Source organism: Camelina sativa, chromosome 10 (genome assembly GCF_000633955.1).
Source record: "Camelina sativa cultivar DH55 chromosome 10, Cs, whole genome shotgun sequence".
NCBI lineage: Eukaryota > Viridiplantae > Streptophyta > Magnoliopsida > Brassicales > Brassicaceae > Camelina > Camelina sativa.
The window spans coordinates 142,391-157,857 of NC_025694.1; the positions used below are offsets into that span (position 1 = coordinate 142,391).

General features: G+C 41.4%; 6 protein-coding genes and 1 long non-coding RNA gene across 8 annotated transcripts in view; 3 read left to right on the top strand and 4 right to left on the bottom strand.

Annotated features, from left to right (window-relative positions):
- Positions 13–3,538, top strand: LOC104716127 (DDB1- and CUL4-associated factor 8-like). Its single transcript, XM_010433480.1, has 6 exons — positions 13–162; positions 524–775; positions 908–1,051; positions 1,157–1,686; positions 2,879–3,032; positions 3,184–3,538. The coding sequence occupies exons 1-6, from the start codon at positions 46–48 to the stop codon at positions 3,370–3,372; spliced, it is 1,386 nt and encodes a 461-aa protein (XP_010431782.1). The 5' UTR covers positions 13–45; the 3' UTR covers positions 3,373–3,538.
- On the top strand, positions 3,762–4,946 carry LOC104716130. Its single transcript, XM_010433483.2, has 5 exons — positions 3,762–3,873; positions 3,971–4,053; positions 4,155–4,294; positions 4,409–4,490; positions 4,616–4,946. The coding sequence occupies exons 1-5, from the start codon at positions 3,831–3,833 to the stop codon at positions 4,730–4,732; spliced, it is 465 nt and encodes a 154-aa protein (XP_010431785.1). The 5' UTR covers positions 3,762–3,830; the 3' UTR covers positions 4,733–4,946.
- LOC104716128 (INO80 complex subunit C-like) lies at positions 4,915–6,105 on the bottom strand. Its single transcript, XM_010433481.2, has 3 exons — positions 5,507–6,105; positions 5,357–5,424; positions 4,915–5,210 (listed from the first exon to the last, which is right to left on the bottom strand). The coding sequence occupies exons 1-3, from the start codon at positions 5,667–5,669 to the stop codon at positions 5,079–5,081; spliced, it is 363 nt and encodes a 120-aa protein (XP_010431783.1). The 5' UTR covers positions 5,670–6,105; the 3' UTR covers positions 4,915–5,078.
- LOC104716132 lies at positions 6,111–8,386 on the top strand (the record flags this gene model as incomplete). Its single annotated transcript, XM_010433487.2, is given in 7 exon segments — positions 6,111–6,196; positions 6,310–6,495; positions 6,591–6,662; positions 6,780–6,970; positions 7,052–7,467; positions 7,591–7,775; positions 7,856–8,386. Coding segments are annotated over 7 exon segments (1,509 nt in total). The 3' UTR covers positions 8,230–8,386.
- On the bottom strand, positions 8,410–9,068 carry LOC109127007. Its single transcript, XR_002033704.1, has 2 exons — positions 8,980–9,068; positions 8,410–8,889 (listed from the first exon to the last, which is right to left on the bottom strand). It is a non-coding gene; the product is annotated as an uncharacterized LOC109127007 (long non-coding RNA).
- LOC104716131 (V-type proton ATPase subunit B2) lies at positions 9,086–13,257 on the bottom strand. The gene is made up of 15 exons (XM_010433484.2): positions 13,141–13,257; positions 12,706–12,777; positions 12,508–12,563; positions 12,305–12,403; positions 12,061–12,120; positions 11,845–11,956; positions 11,560–11,768; positions 11,235–11,363; positions 11,004–11,141; positions 10,758–10,908; positions 10,215–10,297; positions 9,702–9,749; positions 9,569–9,622; positions 9,362–9,445; positions 9,086–9,272 (listed from the first exon to the last, which is right to left on the bottom strand). Exons 2-15 carry the CDS (start codon positions 12,764–12,766, stop codon positions 9,087–9,089), a joined length of 1,470 nt encoding a protein of 489 aa, XP_010431786.1. The 5' UTR covers positions 12,767–12,777; positions 13,141–13,257; the 3' UTR covers position 9,086.
- Positions 13,744–15,467, bottom strand: part of LOC104716133 (probable protein phosphatase 2C 64) — a 3,555-nt gene continuing 1,831 nt past the window's right edge. Inside the window, exons 3-6 of one of the 2 annotated variants that reach the window (XM_010433489.2) lie at positions 15,138–15,354; positions 14,643–15,010; positions 14,330–14,566; positions 13,744–14,243 (exon numbers count right to left, since the gene is read on the bottom strand). In XM_010433489.2, coding sequence (XP_010431791.1) covers positions 13,965–14,243; positions 14,330–14,566; positions 14,643–15,010; positions 15,138–15,354 — 1,101 coding nt within the window. In that variant the 3' untranslated portion in view covers positions 13,744–13,964. Of the gene's footprint in view, positions 14,244–14,329; positions 14,567–14,642; positions 15,011–15,137; positions 15,464–15,467 lie in introns of both variants that reach the window. The other variant, XM_010433488.2, reaches the window with a different exon arrangement.

A 15,467-nucleotide genomic window follows, 5' to 3' on the forward strand; every position in this document is an offset into this window, starting at 1 on the left:
AAAAAAAAAAAAAACTTGATCTGGTGGTGGGGTGGGTGGGAGAGGATGAGTGGAAGGGCGGTGAAAAGGCCGAGAAGAGACCATTCGGTGGTGAATGTGTGGGAAAGAGAGCTTGGTCTCTTGCCCAATCGTAATTTCTCCAACCGTTTCTCAGCCTCCGAGGTCTCTCTCTCTCTTCTTCTTCGCCTTTGTCTTCTGTTCTGTTTTCTGATTTCAACTCCAGTCTCTAGGGTTTCCTGATTCATGTTCAATCTGTGTGCTTTTCAGTGGGCTACGAACCATATTCGTGGAGTTGGGTGATGACATCCCAACATAATAGATGATGATATCTTTTTGTCTTTTTATTTCTTTCTTATATTGCTTTCACAATGTGTGTGTGTGTGTGTGTGTGTGTTTTTTTTTTTTTTGCTTCTTCAATTACTACAAAACTGATAGGAAACCGACCAAATTATGTTGATGGTGTACATTGGATTGGATGATATCACTCACTCAATCAACTCACTCAACTGATATTTACCACCAGGATCTATTGCGGCGTCTGGGGCTTGACAAGAAGCTGGTTAAGCATAAGGGTTGTGTAAACACTGTCAGTTTCAATGCAGATGGAGATATCTTGCTTTCAGGTTCTGATGACAAACAGGTCATCCTTTGGGATTGGCAGACTCCTACTGTCAAGCTCTCTTTCGATTCCGGCCACTTCAACAACGTTTTCCAAGCCCAATTTATGCCTTTCTCTGACGATCGTAGCATTGTCACTTCTGCTGCTGATAAGCAGGTCCCTCCTCCTCTTCTCTCTTCTTCTTCTAATTTCATTTCCTATCTTCCTACTTACTTGCTTATGTTTCCCGCAAAAGAAGTTGCAAACTTTATCTAAATCCCCTCCTCGTTTGCATTCGTTTCGTAACAGGTCCGCCACTCCAAAATTCTTGAATCTGGACAAGTCGAGACTTGTTTGTTGGGTAAACATCAAGGACCCGTCCACAAATTGGCTGTTGAGCCCGGTAGTCCATTCTCATTCTATACTTGTGGTGAGGATGGCGTTGTTAAGCATGTGAGTTTCTCTCTGTTTTTTTACTTTTTGCTGCTCTGTTGAACAATCCTTTCTCTTTTATAAGCCCAGGCCGCCTATACTATTAACAACATTACTTTTTTTCAGTTTGATCTTAGGACTCGGGTGGCTACAAATCTTTTCACTTGTAAAGAAGCCAAGTTCAATTTAGTTGTCTACTTGCATGCAATTGCAGTTGATCCGAGGAACCCTGGTCTTTTTGCGGTCGCTGGAATGGATGAGTATGCTCGTGTCTATGATATTCGCAGCTATCGATCTGAGGGTTGGTATAACTTTACCCAACCCGTCGACCACTTCTGTCCTGACCATTTGATTGGAAGCGACCATGTAGGAATAACAGGTCTTGCTTTCTCTGATCAGAGTGAGCTCCTCGCTTCTTATAGTGACGAGTTCATCTATCTTTTCACCCCTGATATGGGGCTAGGCCCAGCTCCATATCCCTCTTCAACTAAAACTCAGGAGAGGAGGACGACGCCAACGCCCCCTCAGGTTTATAAAGAGCACACGAATCGTGAAACAGTCAAAGGTGTCAACTTTTTTGGACCCAAGTGTGAGTATGTGGTTAGTGGTTCTGACTGTGGCCGAATATTCATATGGAGGAAGAAAGACGGAGAATGGTGAAGCCGATGTTGGTGCGGAAGAAGAGGAGAATGGTGAAGCCGATGTTGGGATTACGAATGATGATGAGGACGACGACGGGGAGGGGTGAGGATGGAGGATGAGAAATGTATAGAATAGACATGTATTTTTATCTAAACACAAAATAAAACAGCATAAGTTAGATACTTTGGATGTTATCATCCTGGATATTTGTCAACATTGATATATGCAAAACAAAAAAAAATCTAAAACAAAATGGCTATAAAATTCTAGGATAGAGAGAGTCGAGTCTAGACATTTTCAATCTCCGAGCAAAAGGACGACGACATACATAAAATCTCCCAAACATGCGGCTGCGGGCAAAGAGGTTCCAGTGGTTCAGGATAGAATTTAGGATATTTGGATGTTTCAAATTTCTAAGTTCCAACTAGTATCCAAAAATAAAAGAAATAGTTGGTAAAACGGGCTTGTAACTTGTAAGCCCATAAATCATCAAAGGCCTTTTTGGATATCTGTGACTACGACTCCGCGAGGTCATCATCAGCTTCGCCTTCCTCCAACGCTCGGCTCGGATCGGTTTAGGGAGGATGATGGTGGTTTCTCCGGGGCTTCTCACAAGTATTTCAGGTGAGATATTCGCTCCAGGTGGCTTTCTATATACTCTTGCTCACTGCTTCTGATCTTTTGTCCTTAAAGAGTGATCCACCTTCGATTTTATTTCATAGGTTTAATCCGATTGGCTCCGTCACAGCGGATTCAAAGACGCAATGGCTTCGGACCTGGTTGCTTCAAGTTTTCTGCGGATTCGGTAAATTTAAATTCCCATGGCGGTGATATTAAAAGACCAAAAGAACAGCTTAGGAAGCTTTTCAATTAGCTCTGAGTGTGTGTTTTCCTTGTTGTTTTGTAGAATAGTATCAATGGAAGAGTGAGTCATAAGCCACTGGTATCGGTAGGTTGCTCTCGTCAAAGTTGGAGCTCTCATAACAAGCCATCCGAAGAAGAAGAGCCCTTATGGCTGAGCCTTGTTAGAGACATCGTCTGGTATTAAAAAAATATCAATTCTCTCACATCTTGTTTTGCTAGAAGAGTCAGAATGTTGCATTGATTTTGCTTATGTTGTTCATCTTTCTCTAAAATACAAAAAGGAGCACGAGATCTCTCTTGTCTTTCATGGCTGAGCAACCGAGTCAGCTCAAATACATAGAGTGGCCAAATTTTACAAGCAGACAAACATGTTGTCAACTGTGTAGAGTCTCATCCTCACATGCCACTCATGTGTAGCAGTGGAATTGAAACTGATATCAAAATCTGGACTCCTGGAGGAACCGAGAGACCCTTGTCGCCGGGAAATGCAAAACAGGTCATTGCCCTAACACCTCTTGGCTGCTCTATATAGATGTTTTTGTGTTTAAAGACTCGGAGGATATGCCTTAGTAGTTAACAAGAATGTTACTTTGGAGGGGTGAATTTGGTACTGGCAGGTAAATATGTTGCTTCTTTCTTGGAAACAGGATTTGGTTTCTGGTACTCGATGGTACCATGAGTATATTGTGGATGATGATGATGATGATGATTCTGACGATGAAACTAGTGATGAGAGTTCAGATGATGATGATGATGTTGGTGCGGAAGAGGCGGAGAATGGTGATGCCGATGTTGGGATTACGAATGATGATGAGGACGACGACGGGGAGGGGTGAGGATGGAGGGTGAGAAATGTATAGACACCATGTATTTTATCTGAACACAAAAAAATAAAAACAGCATAAGTTAGATACGTTGGATGTTATCATCCTCTTGATATATGCAAAACAAAAAACAAAAAAAAATCTAAAAGAATGGCTATAAAATTCTAGGATAGAGAGAGTCGAGTCTAGACATTTTCAATATCCGAGCAAAAGACGGCATATATCCCCAAACATGCGGCTGCGGGAAACAGGTTCCAGTGGGTCAGGATAGAATTTTAGGATATATTTGGATGTTCCAAAAATAAAAGAAAGTAATTGGTAGAACGGGCTTGTAACTTGTAAGCCCAAAAAGGCCCATTAAATCATCGAAGGCCTTTTTGGATATATCTGTGTGTGACTGCGAGACTGGGCGAGGTCATCATCACTCATCAGCTTCGTCTTCCTCCAACGCTCGGCTCGGTTTAGGGAGGATGATGATGGTGGTTTCTCCGGGGCTTCTCACTAGTGTTTCAGGTGAGATATTCGCTCCAGGTGGCTTTCTATACTCTTGCTCACTGCTTCTGATCTTTTGTCCTTAGAGTGTGATCCACTTTCGATTTTTGATTCATAGGTTTAATCCGATTGGCTCCGTCACACCGGATTCAAAGACGCAACGGCTTCGGACCTAGTTGCTTCAAGTTTTCTGTGGATCCGGTAAATTGAAATTTCCATGGCGGCGTATTAAAAGACCAAAAGAACAGCTTAGGAAGCTTTTCAAATTAGCTCTGAGTGTGTGTGTTTTCCTTGTTTTGTAGAGGAGGAGTATTAATGGAAGAGTGAGTCATAAGCCGGTGGTAACGGTAGGTTGCTCTCGTCAAAGTTGGAGCTCTCATAACAACAAGCACCTTTCCGAAGAAGAGCCCCTATGGCTTAGCCTTCTTAGAGACATCGTCTGGTATAAAAATCAATTCTCTCACATCTTTTTTTTTTTTTTTCTTTTTTGCTGGAGGAGTCAGAATGTTGCATTGATTTTGCTTACGTTGTTCATCTTTCTCTAAAATTCAAAAAGGAGCACGAGGTCTCTCTTCTCTTTCATGGCTGAGCAACCGAGTCAGCTCAAATACATAGAGTGGCCAAGTTTTACAAGCACGGTATGTTGTTGTTGTTTACAAATACACATATTACATATGAGAGTAGAGAGAGTGGGACTAGTTTGTAACTAACTTATGTGTTAAATTGTTTTTTTTTTTTGGGGGGGGGGGGACAAAACAAACAGCTAAAGACAGCGACACTGAGTCTATGTCTGGTAGCCGTATTCATTGTAGCGCTATCATCGGTGGATGCTGCTCTTTGTTACATATTGACTATGATCTTGAGGAAAGCAGCCCCATGACCATATGAGGAAGGAAGGAAGGAAGGCAAACAACATACGTAGTAGTTTGTCTCTTGGAGATACTGGTTGTGTAGCCTTGAGATAGTTGAGTATTGTTGTTCATGTAGAAATAATTCTTGATGTACCCAAAGTCCCAAACCAATGTGTGTTGTGTGGTCTGTTTAATTAACAATACTCAAAAAAAAGGGAAATCAAAACTAGTCTGAGTTATATAGTATTTCACATAAGATCACTACTACCACTACTACTACATGTATATCTCCCACCAAACCAGACCATAATGAGGATAATGTTGTAGGGTTAAAAAAAAAAAGGAATAGAGAGAATTGGGTGATGGTCATTGCAGCTACTTGAGAACAACAGCAGCATTGCGGATGGAGAGATACTGGTGGACTTGGTCCGGAGAAAGAGACCTGAGAGTCTTGAAAACATGGGCATTAGCATAACGGAGATTTGTTCTTGGGTCAACATAGGGTGCCTGCGTGTTGCGTGATCAGAGAGAGAGACAAAAGAAGCTGATTTGGATTAGAATCGAGAGAGAGAGAGAGAGAGAGAGAGATCTGAAAAAGAAAAAAGAAAAAAAAAAACTATATATAAAAATTTGCGAAGAAGAAGGAAGCAGACCTCAAATCCAGTAACATCGCAAATTCGCTTGCAGGGTTGAGTGGATGGAGGCGACTCAATGTTAACATCTGCGCAGGCAGTGTGATTCAATCAGAATCATAAACAAGAAACAAAATCAAAATCCCAAACCCCAAATCCGTTAATACTTACAATTGGGTAGGTCGGGAGTACAGTTCTCAGATTGAAGAATCTGCTTGAGGTGTTTCCACCTTCGGGTAGATTGGCCTTTCGGGTACTTTTCTGAGGATTGAATCTTCTTAAAGCTCAATCGCGAAGACACCACTACATCTGCCTCCATCAACTCTCCCTCCATCTCTCTCTCTCTCTCTCTCTCTCTCTCTGCTCTTCGATTCCGTCTCTAGTTAGTTCCTCTCTACTAATTTAATAATATACAAGTACTAATAAGCCTGAACCGGTCCGGTCCGGTATAGGGAATGTAAGCAATTGTAGTAAACCGAGATCGGCATTTACATCTCTGGTACATTGGGGGAGAAAGCGTGAAATTAGAAAGGAGAAAGCGTGAAATTCTTCTAGATCCATGGATTCGTCGTCCATCACAAGAAGAAGAAGAAGAAGCTAAGTAGATTTTATAAAGCTTCGAGATTTTCAAATCCAGAATAATTTAGGGGCTTTGATTGATTTTCTACCCAAGTTGTTTGGTTGAAGATCAGAGAGATCTGTTTTTGTCTTCTGAATCATCAAAGCTCTCTTGTGCTTAGCTAATGTGTGTGTTGTTGAGCCAATCATCATAATTAATGATGAGTGACTCTCAGCGATCACTTTCTGTGCGGTTGAGCCGCCGGGGTGAAAGGACCCCTCTTCATAACGCTCAATCTAAAGGTCTCATCCTTCTTCTTCTTCTACCTTATAGAGTTTCGATTGATTCATAGAGAGGTTATTACTCTCTGCTGGCTCATCAGCTAATCGTCCCATGGTTGGTTTATATTATTCAGATGATGATGGTGAGGCAGGCTTCTTCTCTCCGTCCAGACTTCACACTGACTACACTTTGAAAAAAATATGGAAGGCAGGCTTCCTCCGCTTGCTTCTTGTTGGAGGCATTCTCTGGATGCTTCTCATTCTCTTTGCCCTCTTGTTTCATGTTTGGTCTTGTCAATCTTCTCTTTCTTTCTTCTCAGGTATCCCTCCCTCATGTTTACTCCTATCTTCTCCATTGGATTGTTATTGTTATTATTATAGTAACCTTGAATCTTATTCCTTGCTATTTCAACAGCTATATGCAACAAAGAAGGCCGACTCTATGTCATCTTAGACACTATTGGTTTTGTACCAAAACCCCAGCACCGTCAGTTTTCAAAATTACTATCTTTTTTTACTTTCTGCTTTCTCTCTCTCTCTCTCTCTTTCTCTCTCTCTCTCTCTCTCTTACCAACTCTTCTGCTTTTGTTTTTCCTCTCTCTAGGATGCCCCATTCCTCTTGCCTATGACCCTGATAAGGTGCTCCTTCCCACTGCAAAAACCCCTGATTCTATTGTCACTAATCTTACCTACATAACCGAGGATGATTCCTCTACCTCTCCCTTTCCTCTTTTTGGCGGTAACATCAGCTGGTCTCAACGCCAAGAGAGTTTTCTACTCAAACCTCTGATGAAGGTTCAACTAATAAGCCTTTGTTTTTGTTTGCTGAACTCTTCCTTCCTACTTTATAACTTCCTAACTCGAAACGTTTCTCAGGTCCATTGCGGATTTATGCCACGTGGTGGGGCTGAAATGTCTTCTCTGGATAAAAGATACGTCAAGAAATGCAGATTTGTGGTTGCCACTGGGATATTCGATGCTTATGATGAACCCCACCAACCATCGAACATAAGCGACCGTTCCAAGAAGCTCTTCTGTTTCCTTATGGTGTTGGACGAGGTCTCTCTCGATTTCTTAAGAAAAAATACTACTGTGAGGAAAGATGTTCAAGGAGGCAAATGGGTTGGCATTTGGCGTCTCATTCTACTCAAAACTCCTCCATATGATGAACCTAGGCGCAACGGTAAAGTCCCCAAAATCTTAACTCACAGGTTATTCCCTGAAGCACAGTACAGCATTTGGATTGATGGGAAAATGGAGCTTATTGTTGACCCCTTGCTTATGTTAGAAAGGTATGAATTTATGCACAAAAGGATGGATATTAGACCCGTACATCAAAGTGATCTAGCAGACTTAATAATGTTCACTAGCACAGGATTGATATCTACTATCTTTCTGTTTCATCTCAATTTCAGGTATTTGTGGCGTGGGAAGCATACTTTTGCCATCGCTCAACACAAACACCACCGAAATATATACGAGGAAGCTGATGCGTGCAAGAGGAGAAAGCGATACGCCCGACCTCTGGTTGATCTTCATATGAAAATATATCGATACGAGGGTTTGGAACCATGGAGTATCAAAAAGGGCACTGTTAGTGGTAAAGACCATAGCAAAAACATGAGTCTCATCTATGTGCCTTATTGATTACTAACAACCTTCTTCTCTTGCGTTACACAGATGTTCCAGAAGGAGCAGTGATCATAAGAGAGCACACTGCAATGAACAATCTGTTCAGCTGCCTGTGGTTCAATGAGGTGCACCTATTAACACCAAGGGACCAGCTGAGCTTTGGGTACGTAGTGGACAGACTAAAAGGAGCCTTCAAGGTGTTCATGTTCCAGAACTGTGAGTACAACTCTCTCTTCGAACTGCACCCTCACATCCGAGAGCATTCCTCGAAGATCGAGTGGGTCAAGAGTCTTCAGGAACTCAAAGGGAAAGGAGAGAGTTTAAAGGAAAGTCGAGGTGGCTTTGGGCTCTGGACTCCATATCCTGGGGACCTTGATTCCGTTGAGCTGCCAAAAGTAGTTAGAACTTCTAAAGCTGGTTGAGGCAGATACATACATAATACACTAGTTTTTAACTTTCGCCTCATGGTTCTCTCTCTGCGGTTTTGATATAGTTCCGAATTTTCCTATTTATAAAATACACGCCTTTTGAATTCTAGTTGCAAAATGCAAATTGAAAGTAAGAAATAGTTGCATTTGACATTTGTGATCACTGATCAGTAATAAGACGAAGAAATGTATATTGATGTTGTTCAGAACCAGTATTTTGGGACCAAAAACGAAAAAATAATAATCATAAATTACAAAAAGAACCTCAAATCTCTCTTTCAAAAAGAATAATCAACCTGCTTGCTTAGTTTCGAAGACAATAATTATAAAGGGTCTAGCGATTGGGAACAAACACCATTTATTGGGACGGCCGGCACAGAGGTGCGAACCAACCGCAGAAAAAAAAAAAACAAACAATGCATTTGGACATATCACCACACCAACGTACAGTAGTAGCGATTCTGTTTTTCAGTTGGTGGTGTCGCGGCTGTAAAACTGATCAAGGGTTTTCGCGGGTATACGGTGAAGCAACTCACGGGGGAAGATCCGCAGGAGTGTCCATGCCAGGTCGAGTGACTGGAAGATATTTCGGGTATCATAAGCTCCCTGAGCCACAAACTTCCTCTCGAATTTGTCCAAGAACTCAAGATATAGCTGTTTTTGCATCAGACAGGAAAAGTGTTAAGAGGAATAAGAAAAGGAAAGCGTTTAGATTGTGTAGTAAAAAGAAAAGGTTAGAGAGACCAGATCCTCGGACGAAAGAGCTTCTTCTCCAACCACGGCTTTCATGGCCTGGACGTCCTTTCCAATAGCGTAGTTGGCATACAACTAAAATCACCAAAANCTGTTTTTCAGTTGGTGGTGTCGCGGCTGTAAAACTGATCAAGGGTTTTCGCGGGTATACGGTGAAGCAACTCACGGGGGAAGATCCGCAGGAGTGTCCATGCCAGGTCGAGTGACTGGAAGATATTTCGGGTATCATAAGCTCCCTGAGCCACAAACTTCCTCTCGAATTTGTCCAAGAACTCAAGATATAGCTGTTTGCATCAGACATGAAAAGTGTTAAAGAGGAATAAGAAAGGGAAAGCGTTTAGAATGTGTAGTAAAAAGAAAAGGTTAGAGAGACCAGATCCTCGGACGAAAGAGCTTCTTCTCCAACCACGGCTTTCATGGCCTGGACGTCCTTTCCAATAGCGTAGTTGGCATACAACTAAAATCACCAAAAAATAATAACAAGTTCAGCTCAGGCTAAAAATTTGACAAGTAAAACTTCCATAAACTAAGCTTTATCTACGATGCTGGTAATAGTATCGCACAAGTAATAAGGTCTTACTTGATTAGAAACATCAGAATGGTCCCTGCGAGTCATACCCTCACCAATGGCACTCTACAGTACAAAGTCAATTTACTTTAACAAATGATCACCTGGCTTCATCTTTAATTTATTTTGAATCTCCCACACTTACCTTCATGAGACGAGATAGAGATGGCAAGACATTGATAGGAGGGTATATCTGTGGAACACAAAGAAAATTGGTATTTTAAACCAACTTTTAGGACACTTCATATCCGCAAAACTAGAAACAACTTCTTACAGTTACACACAAACTAAAGTGAAACGCCTTTCAAAGATATTACAGAAGATTCACAACACAATATATGCCGAGGGACTGTTCACTAAATTAACACCAACTAGTATCAGTTCTAGTCTTTAGCTGGCACATAAATAGATTCAAATGTCAGTGTTTTGAAGCCATGACCAAGATGTTTCAGTTTTCAAAAATATTCTATCACTATCCACGTGCTCTCTATATCTAAAAATTCAAGGGGTGGTTCTAAATTTAATAGACTAAATCAAAAGTCCGTAAATAAGATTGTTACAAGGTATATATGTTTCTCATAAAGGTAAAATTCACCTTATTATAGTAATATCAATTATGATAAGACCTTTGAACCAACTATCTTCTGAAAGATTGTACCTGTCTATTGTGAAGTTGACGGTCAATATAGATTTGGCCCTCTGTAATGTATCCTGTCAAATCTGGTGTGGGATGAGTGATATCTGGACAGAGAAAAGGGACAAAAAGTTAGAAATCTCGAACAGAATTATTCACTGACCAGCAAACCTTTAATATAGGAGCAACAAATATTCCTCAGTGAAAAGGCTATATGACCAGATTGCCTAACAGAGGTGTACTACACTAACAGTCTAACACTAGTACATCATCCACTCAGTTTGTTAGATTCCCAAACAGCTAGACCTAGATGGACGCTATGGGATTGGGCAACGACTTATTATAGCATGGTTTGTTTTATTGTCTATTCCTCTAAGCCAGCTTTCAGGTGAGTTCTATCCCATGTTTACTTTAACTGCTCTCGGTCAAGCTTTACTATCTCTTACTGTTTGCTTCAAACAAATTTCGTTCAAAGTCAAAGGCAATGATAAACAAAACACATACAACCAGAGAAGCCACAAAGAATAAATGTTGAGTGAGTTCATGATAATAGCAACTAAGAATTACCATCGTTTGGCATGGTTAAAATGGGGATTTGAGTGATGGAACCTTTCCTCCCCTCAATTCGCCCTGCTCTCTCGTATATGGTAGCCAAGTCGGTGTACATGTAACCTGGATAACCACGCCTTCCAGGCACTTCTTCACGGGCAGCAGAGACCTAAGGGTATTAGTCAGCGTTAAACACTATGTCAGGCTTCCTATTATCTCAAAGTACATGAGTTGTGAACAGAGCATGCAAGTATCAGTTATCACCTCACGAAGAGCATCAGCGTAGGAACTCATGTCTGTGAGAATGACAAGGACATGCTTGCCACATTCGTATGCCAAGTACTCAGCCGTTGTCAGAGCAATACGGGGAGTGATGATACGCTCAATAGTGGGGTCGTTTGCCTGTACGGGAAACAGAATGAGAAACCTTCAGAAAGAAAAACAATGGAACTAAAATATGCTTCAAGATTTCCATAGTGCGACTGAGAGACTTGCCAAGTTAAGGAAAAGAGTCACTCTCTCCATGGAACCATTCTCCTCGAAATCACGTTTAAAAAATTGTGCAGTCTCCATGTTCACACCCATTGCAGCGAACACAATGGCGAAGTTATCGTCCTCTTGGTGCTGCAAATTCACATAAATGGACCAATGTGATGGTGTGATACTGTTATGACACATTAAAAATATGGCATCACACAACTAACTACTTACTCTAGATTTTACCAAACCAAAGAGAGCATTGCATAACTGTTATTAGGGATGACTGATATAATTGTAACAAAGCAATTTCCAGCTGTAAAGACGGACAAAAAAACGTTACCTCGAGAAGATTATCAGACTTCTCTAAACGCTTAACCAAACCAGCCTGACGGCAAATCTGAGCAGCAATCTCATTGTGGGGAAGACCTGCAGCAGAAAAGAGGGGAATCTTCTGTCCTCTGGCGATAGAGTTCATGACATCAATGGTGGATATCCCCGTCTGAATCATCTCTTCAGGATAGGTTCTCTCACTGGGATTGATAGAACTTCCTGGAGAAACAAAAGTCTAGAATTATATATCCCTGAGGGTTTAATAATGTGACAAGAGAGTAAAAAAGCAGCTCACCAGAAATATCCAAGTAGGCCTCTGGCAAAATAGGTGGACCGTTGTCGATGGGCTTCCCTGAACCATTGAAGATACGACCAAGCATATCCAAAGAAACAGGAGTTTTCAAAACCTAAGAAAAACAAAGTGGAAAAAGAGTGAGACCATGAAATGGTATATATATTATATAAAAAAAAAAATGATTACTTTTCAACTCGATAGGGGAAAAAAGCATACCTCTCCTGTAAATTGCACAGTGGTGTACTTGTTGTCAATTCCAGATGTTCCCTCGAAAACCTAGACAGTGAAATAAAAAGAAATTGATAAGCAGGAGATGTAGAAAAAGGTAAACCCTGGTGCAGCATGTTATGACTAGTAATGTAATGACTAGGGCAAAGATTAGATTGATATTGCATTTGCGTTCAAATAAGCAACAGACAGTGAGAGTAGAGGAGGAGAAAACAAAGGAAGAGAAAGAAACCTGAACAACAGCTTTCTCGCCATCAACTTCGAGAACTTGACCACGACGTGTAGTGCCATCCCCAAGACGGATATTGACAATTTCTTGGTATTTAGGCCCCTGGAGGAGAAAGAAAGAAAGAAAAGAGAAGTAGGTGTCATCCAGCCATGGGAGAAAAGAGAAGAATAGCACAGAAGACAAAATAGCAATCATCTAAGATATACCTTGACTTTTTCAAGGATGACAAGAGGTCCAGCGACACCGGAGACAGTTCTATACTCTGCGGTAGAGAAAAAGCAGGCAAATCACTAAATCTGAAGAATCAAATGACGAATGATAGATAACTCATAAAGCTTGTCAAGATCACATGGGAGAATGGACTGGTGCAGTGTATAAAGGCAAATGAGATCCTAGGGACTTACCCATGCCGATCTCGAGGGTGCCATCCCCATCCAATTCAAGGTTGTTTTCAGCAGCACCCATAATATTCAGATCTTCACCAAATCAAATCAGACCCAAAGGGCAAAAACGATGTCAGCAAATATAATTATGAACTAGGTGCCGTCCGACGTTAGCAAAGCAAATCCAGAGTATGCACTCGCATCTCCCCCAGTCAAATCCTAATTAACAACATCTATTGATCGTGAATCCACTCGTTCGTTGGATACATATCTTTTTTAACACAAAATTTTTTTTTGAATGAATGAAATTCTCAATCGGATCAACAACACAGGAAACAAACAAACATATTCACATCCAAAACAAAACGAAGAGAAAATATGCTGAAACGATTAAAATCGGAGAGAGAGAGAGAGAGAGAGAGAGAGAGAGAGACATTGTATTAGTATTGTAAGTACCTCGTCTTTCTTCTTAATCCAAAAGATCTGTAGAGGAAGAAGGAGACACACAGAGATAAGAGAGAGAGATCTATGTTGATGTTGGTGTTGGTGTTGGTGTTGGTGTTGGTGTTGGTGTTGGTGTTGGTGGACTATATTATTATTATTACCCACCCGATTCGATTTCAATCCGTTATTAGTTCCCCATCGTTTTGAGCTATTTTACGTTTATAGCCCCTTTTTTTTTACATGTCCCCCGTTTGTAAATTTTAATCATTTTTTTTTTTACATTTCCTATTTGAGAAAATATATGACGGAGGCCCATACAGTAATAATTTTATTTGTTGATCTTTTTTCCTATTTTACATTTGCTATGAAAAGAGTTTTGACTTTTGATAATGAGAAAAGAATCTATTACAAATTTACAATGTTTCCATCTTTCTTTTCTTTTTTTTTTTAAAAGATGGAAAACTCTCTGAGGCAAAAAATTTGTTGACAGTATATAGTAACTGGATACAAAATGTCTACTATATAGTGTTGGAGGGAGGGGAACTGTAGAAGATAGAAGCAGATAAAAATAACTTTTGAAAAAAAAAAATATTAAGAAGAAGATCATAAGAGATAGAGAGCGAAGAAGGATAGTGAATAAAATTGCTTTGCTCCAGTCTCCTCCTCCACAGCTAACAAAGAAAGAGGAGGGAACCCAAGAAAACTACTACCACTTAGATTATATGAGTATCCTTCTTTCCCCCTCAGTCAATAATGATATATATATATATATATATAAATAGTTACAGAAGATCTTGGAAAAGAATATATATTTTTTTTAAGGACATGGTAAAAATTCAATTGTTGTGTGGGAGTTGTTGTGTGGGAGTTGTTGTGCAAGGCGCCAAGCTGTTGTGAGGCACATTCACACCCGCGCCTCTCACTGACACCGTCGGTCCTTTTAACAAGCTTGCTCTGCTCACTAGGTTTGTATCGAAGAAGACCACTATCACTGTTATGTCATCGTGGAAATGTCTCCTCACTCCTCTGTCAATCTTTTTCAGGTCTGAGTATCTCATCTCTCTCTTCTTTGCCGCTTCTTGAAGCGCTACTTTCACCAGCCGCTTTGCAATCCCCTGCCCCAATAAGATCATTCATTAATTAGTATGCTCATATCATACATCTTAACCAAAAGAAACACAGAGAGTGCGAGTGTGCGCACGTTACGCGGATGATTGTGTACGATGTCTACTGCTTCTTGGTTACTCATATGTTCCCAGAGTCCATCTGAAGCACATATTATAAACTGATCTTGCGGCTCCAGCGTGTGCACCGTGATCGCCGGCTCTGCACTCAGTAACGGCCTGCTGAACGGTGACCTCAGCCTGAATTTGGCGTACAGCGGCTCCCTGTTGAACTCTGACCGTTTCAAATACACATCTCCAATGGATCTTGACACCTGAGAAAGATAGAGATGATAGTTCAGATAGACAAGAATTTATTTAATTGTAAGATACATATCTTATAGAGAGTACCTGAATAATGCCTTTGACTCGCCAGACGTTATGTTTGAGAAGCACAATATCCGGATGATCAGGATGCAGGGCCTGAAGTTCCCGCCGCACTGACTCTATAGATGCGTTGTGCTCGGCCGAGAGCTGAGTGGCGCGAGCCTCGCCAGTGACCCTCGTGACCTGTCCCAGCACTGCCCTTGAGTCCCCCGCGTTGGCCACATAGAGCTTGCCATCGCAGATGACGCTTACAAGACAGCAAGATCCTACAGTGGCTATCTGAGGTCTTGTTTGGAATTGATTGGTAACAATGGATAAGAAGCCTTCTTCAGTCGCTTGGAAGGCTTTTCTGATCACCTCCGATGACATACACTGTTGCTCCGCAGTGAACCCTGTGCACCACCACCACCACCACAAAAGATAGATAAAAAAAAAAAAAAAAAAAAAAATNAAAAGAAATTGATGAGATCAAGTCCTACAGATAACCTAATAATAATCAATTTGAAGAGGGGGACGGACTCTTGAGGTGGTGGAACATATGATCGTTGATGAAGCGGGAAGTCTCAGGGCCACCGTGGCCGTCGTAGACGCCAACAAAGGTGCCGTAGGGACCAGAGGGGAGGGTGCTAAGGGAGCCAGACTCGAGCTGGCTGTGGTCCTCGAGCAAGCTGTTGGCTTGGACAACGGCCATGGAGAAGTCACCAAAGACGTGCTGAGCGGAGTCGCGGTACCAAAGGAGACCCTCTTGACGGCCGCCGGAATCTGAGGCCTGGTGATCTGACCGTGGCCAGAGACAGGCATTGAGAAAGTTCATCAACCCAGATAGCATCCCTCATCTCATCCACCACA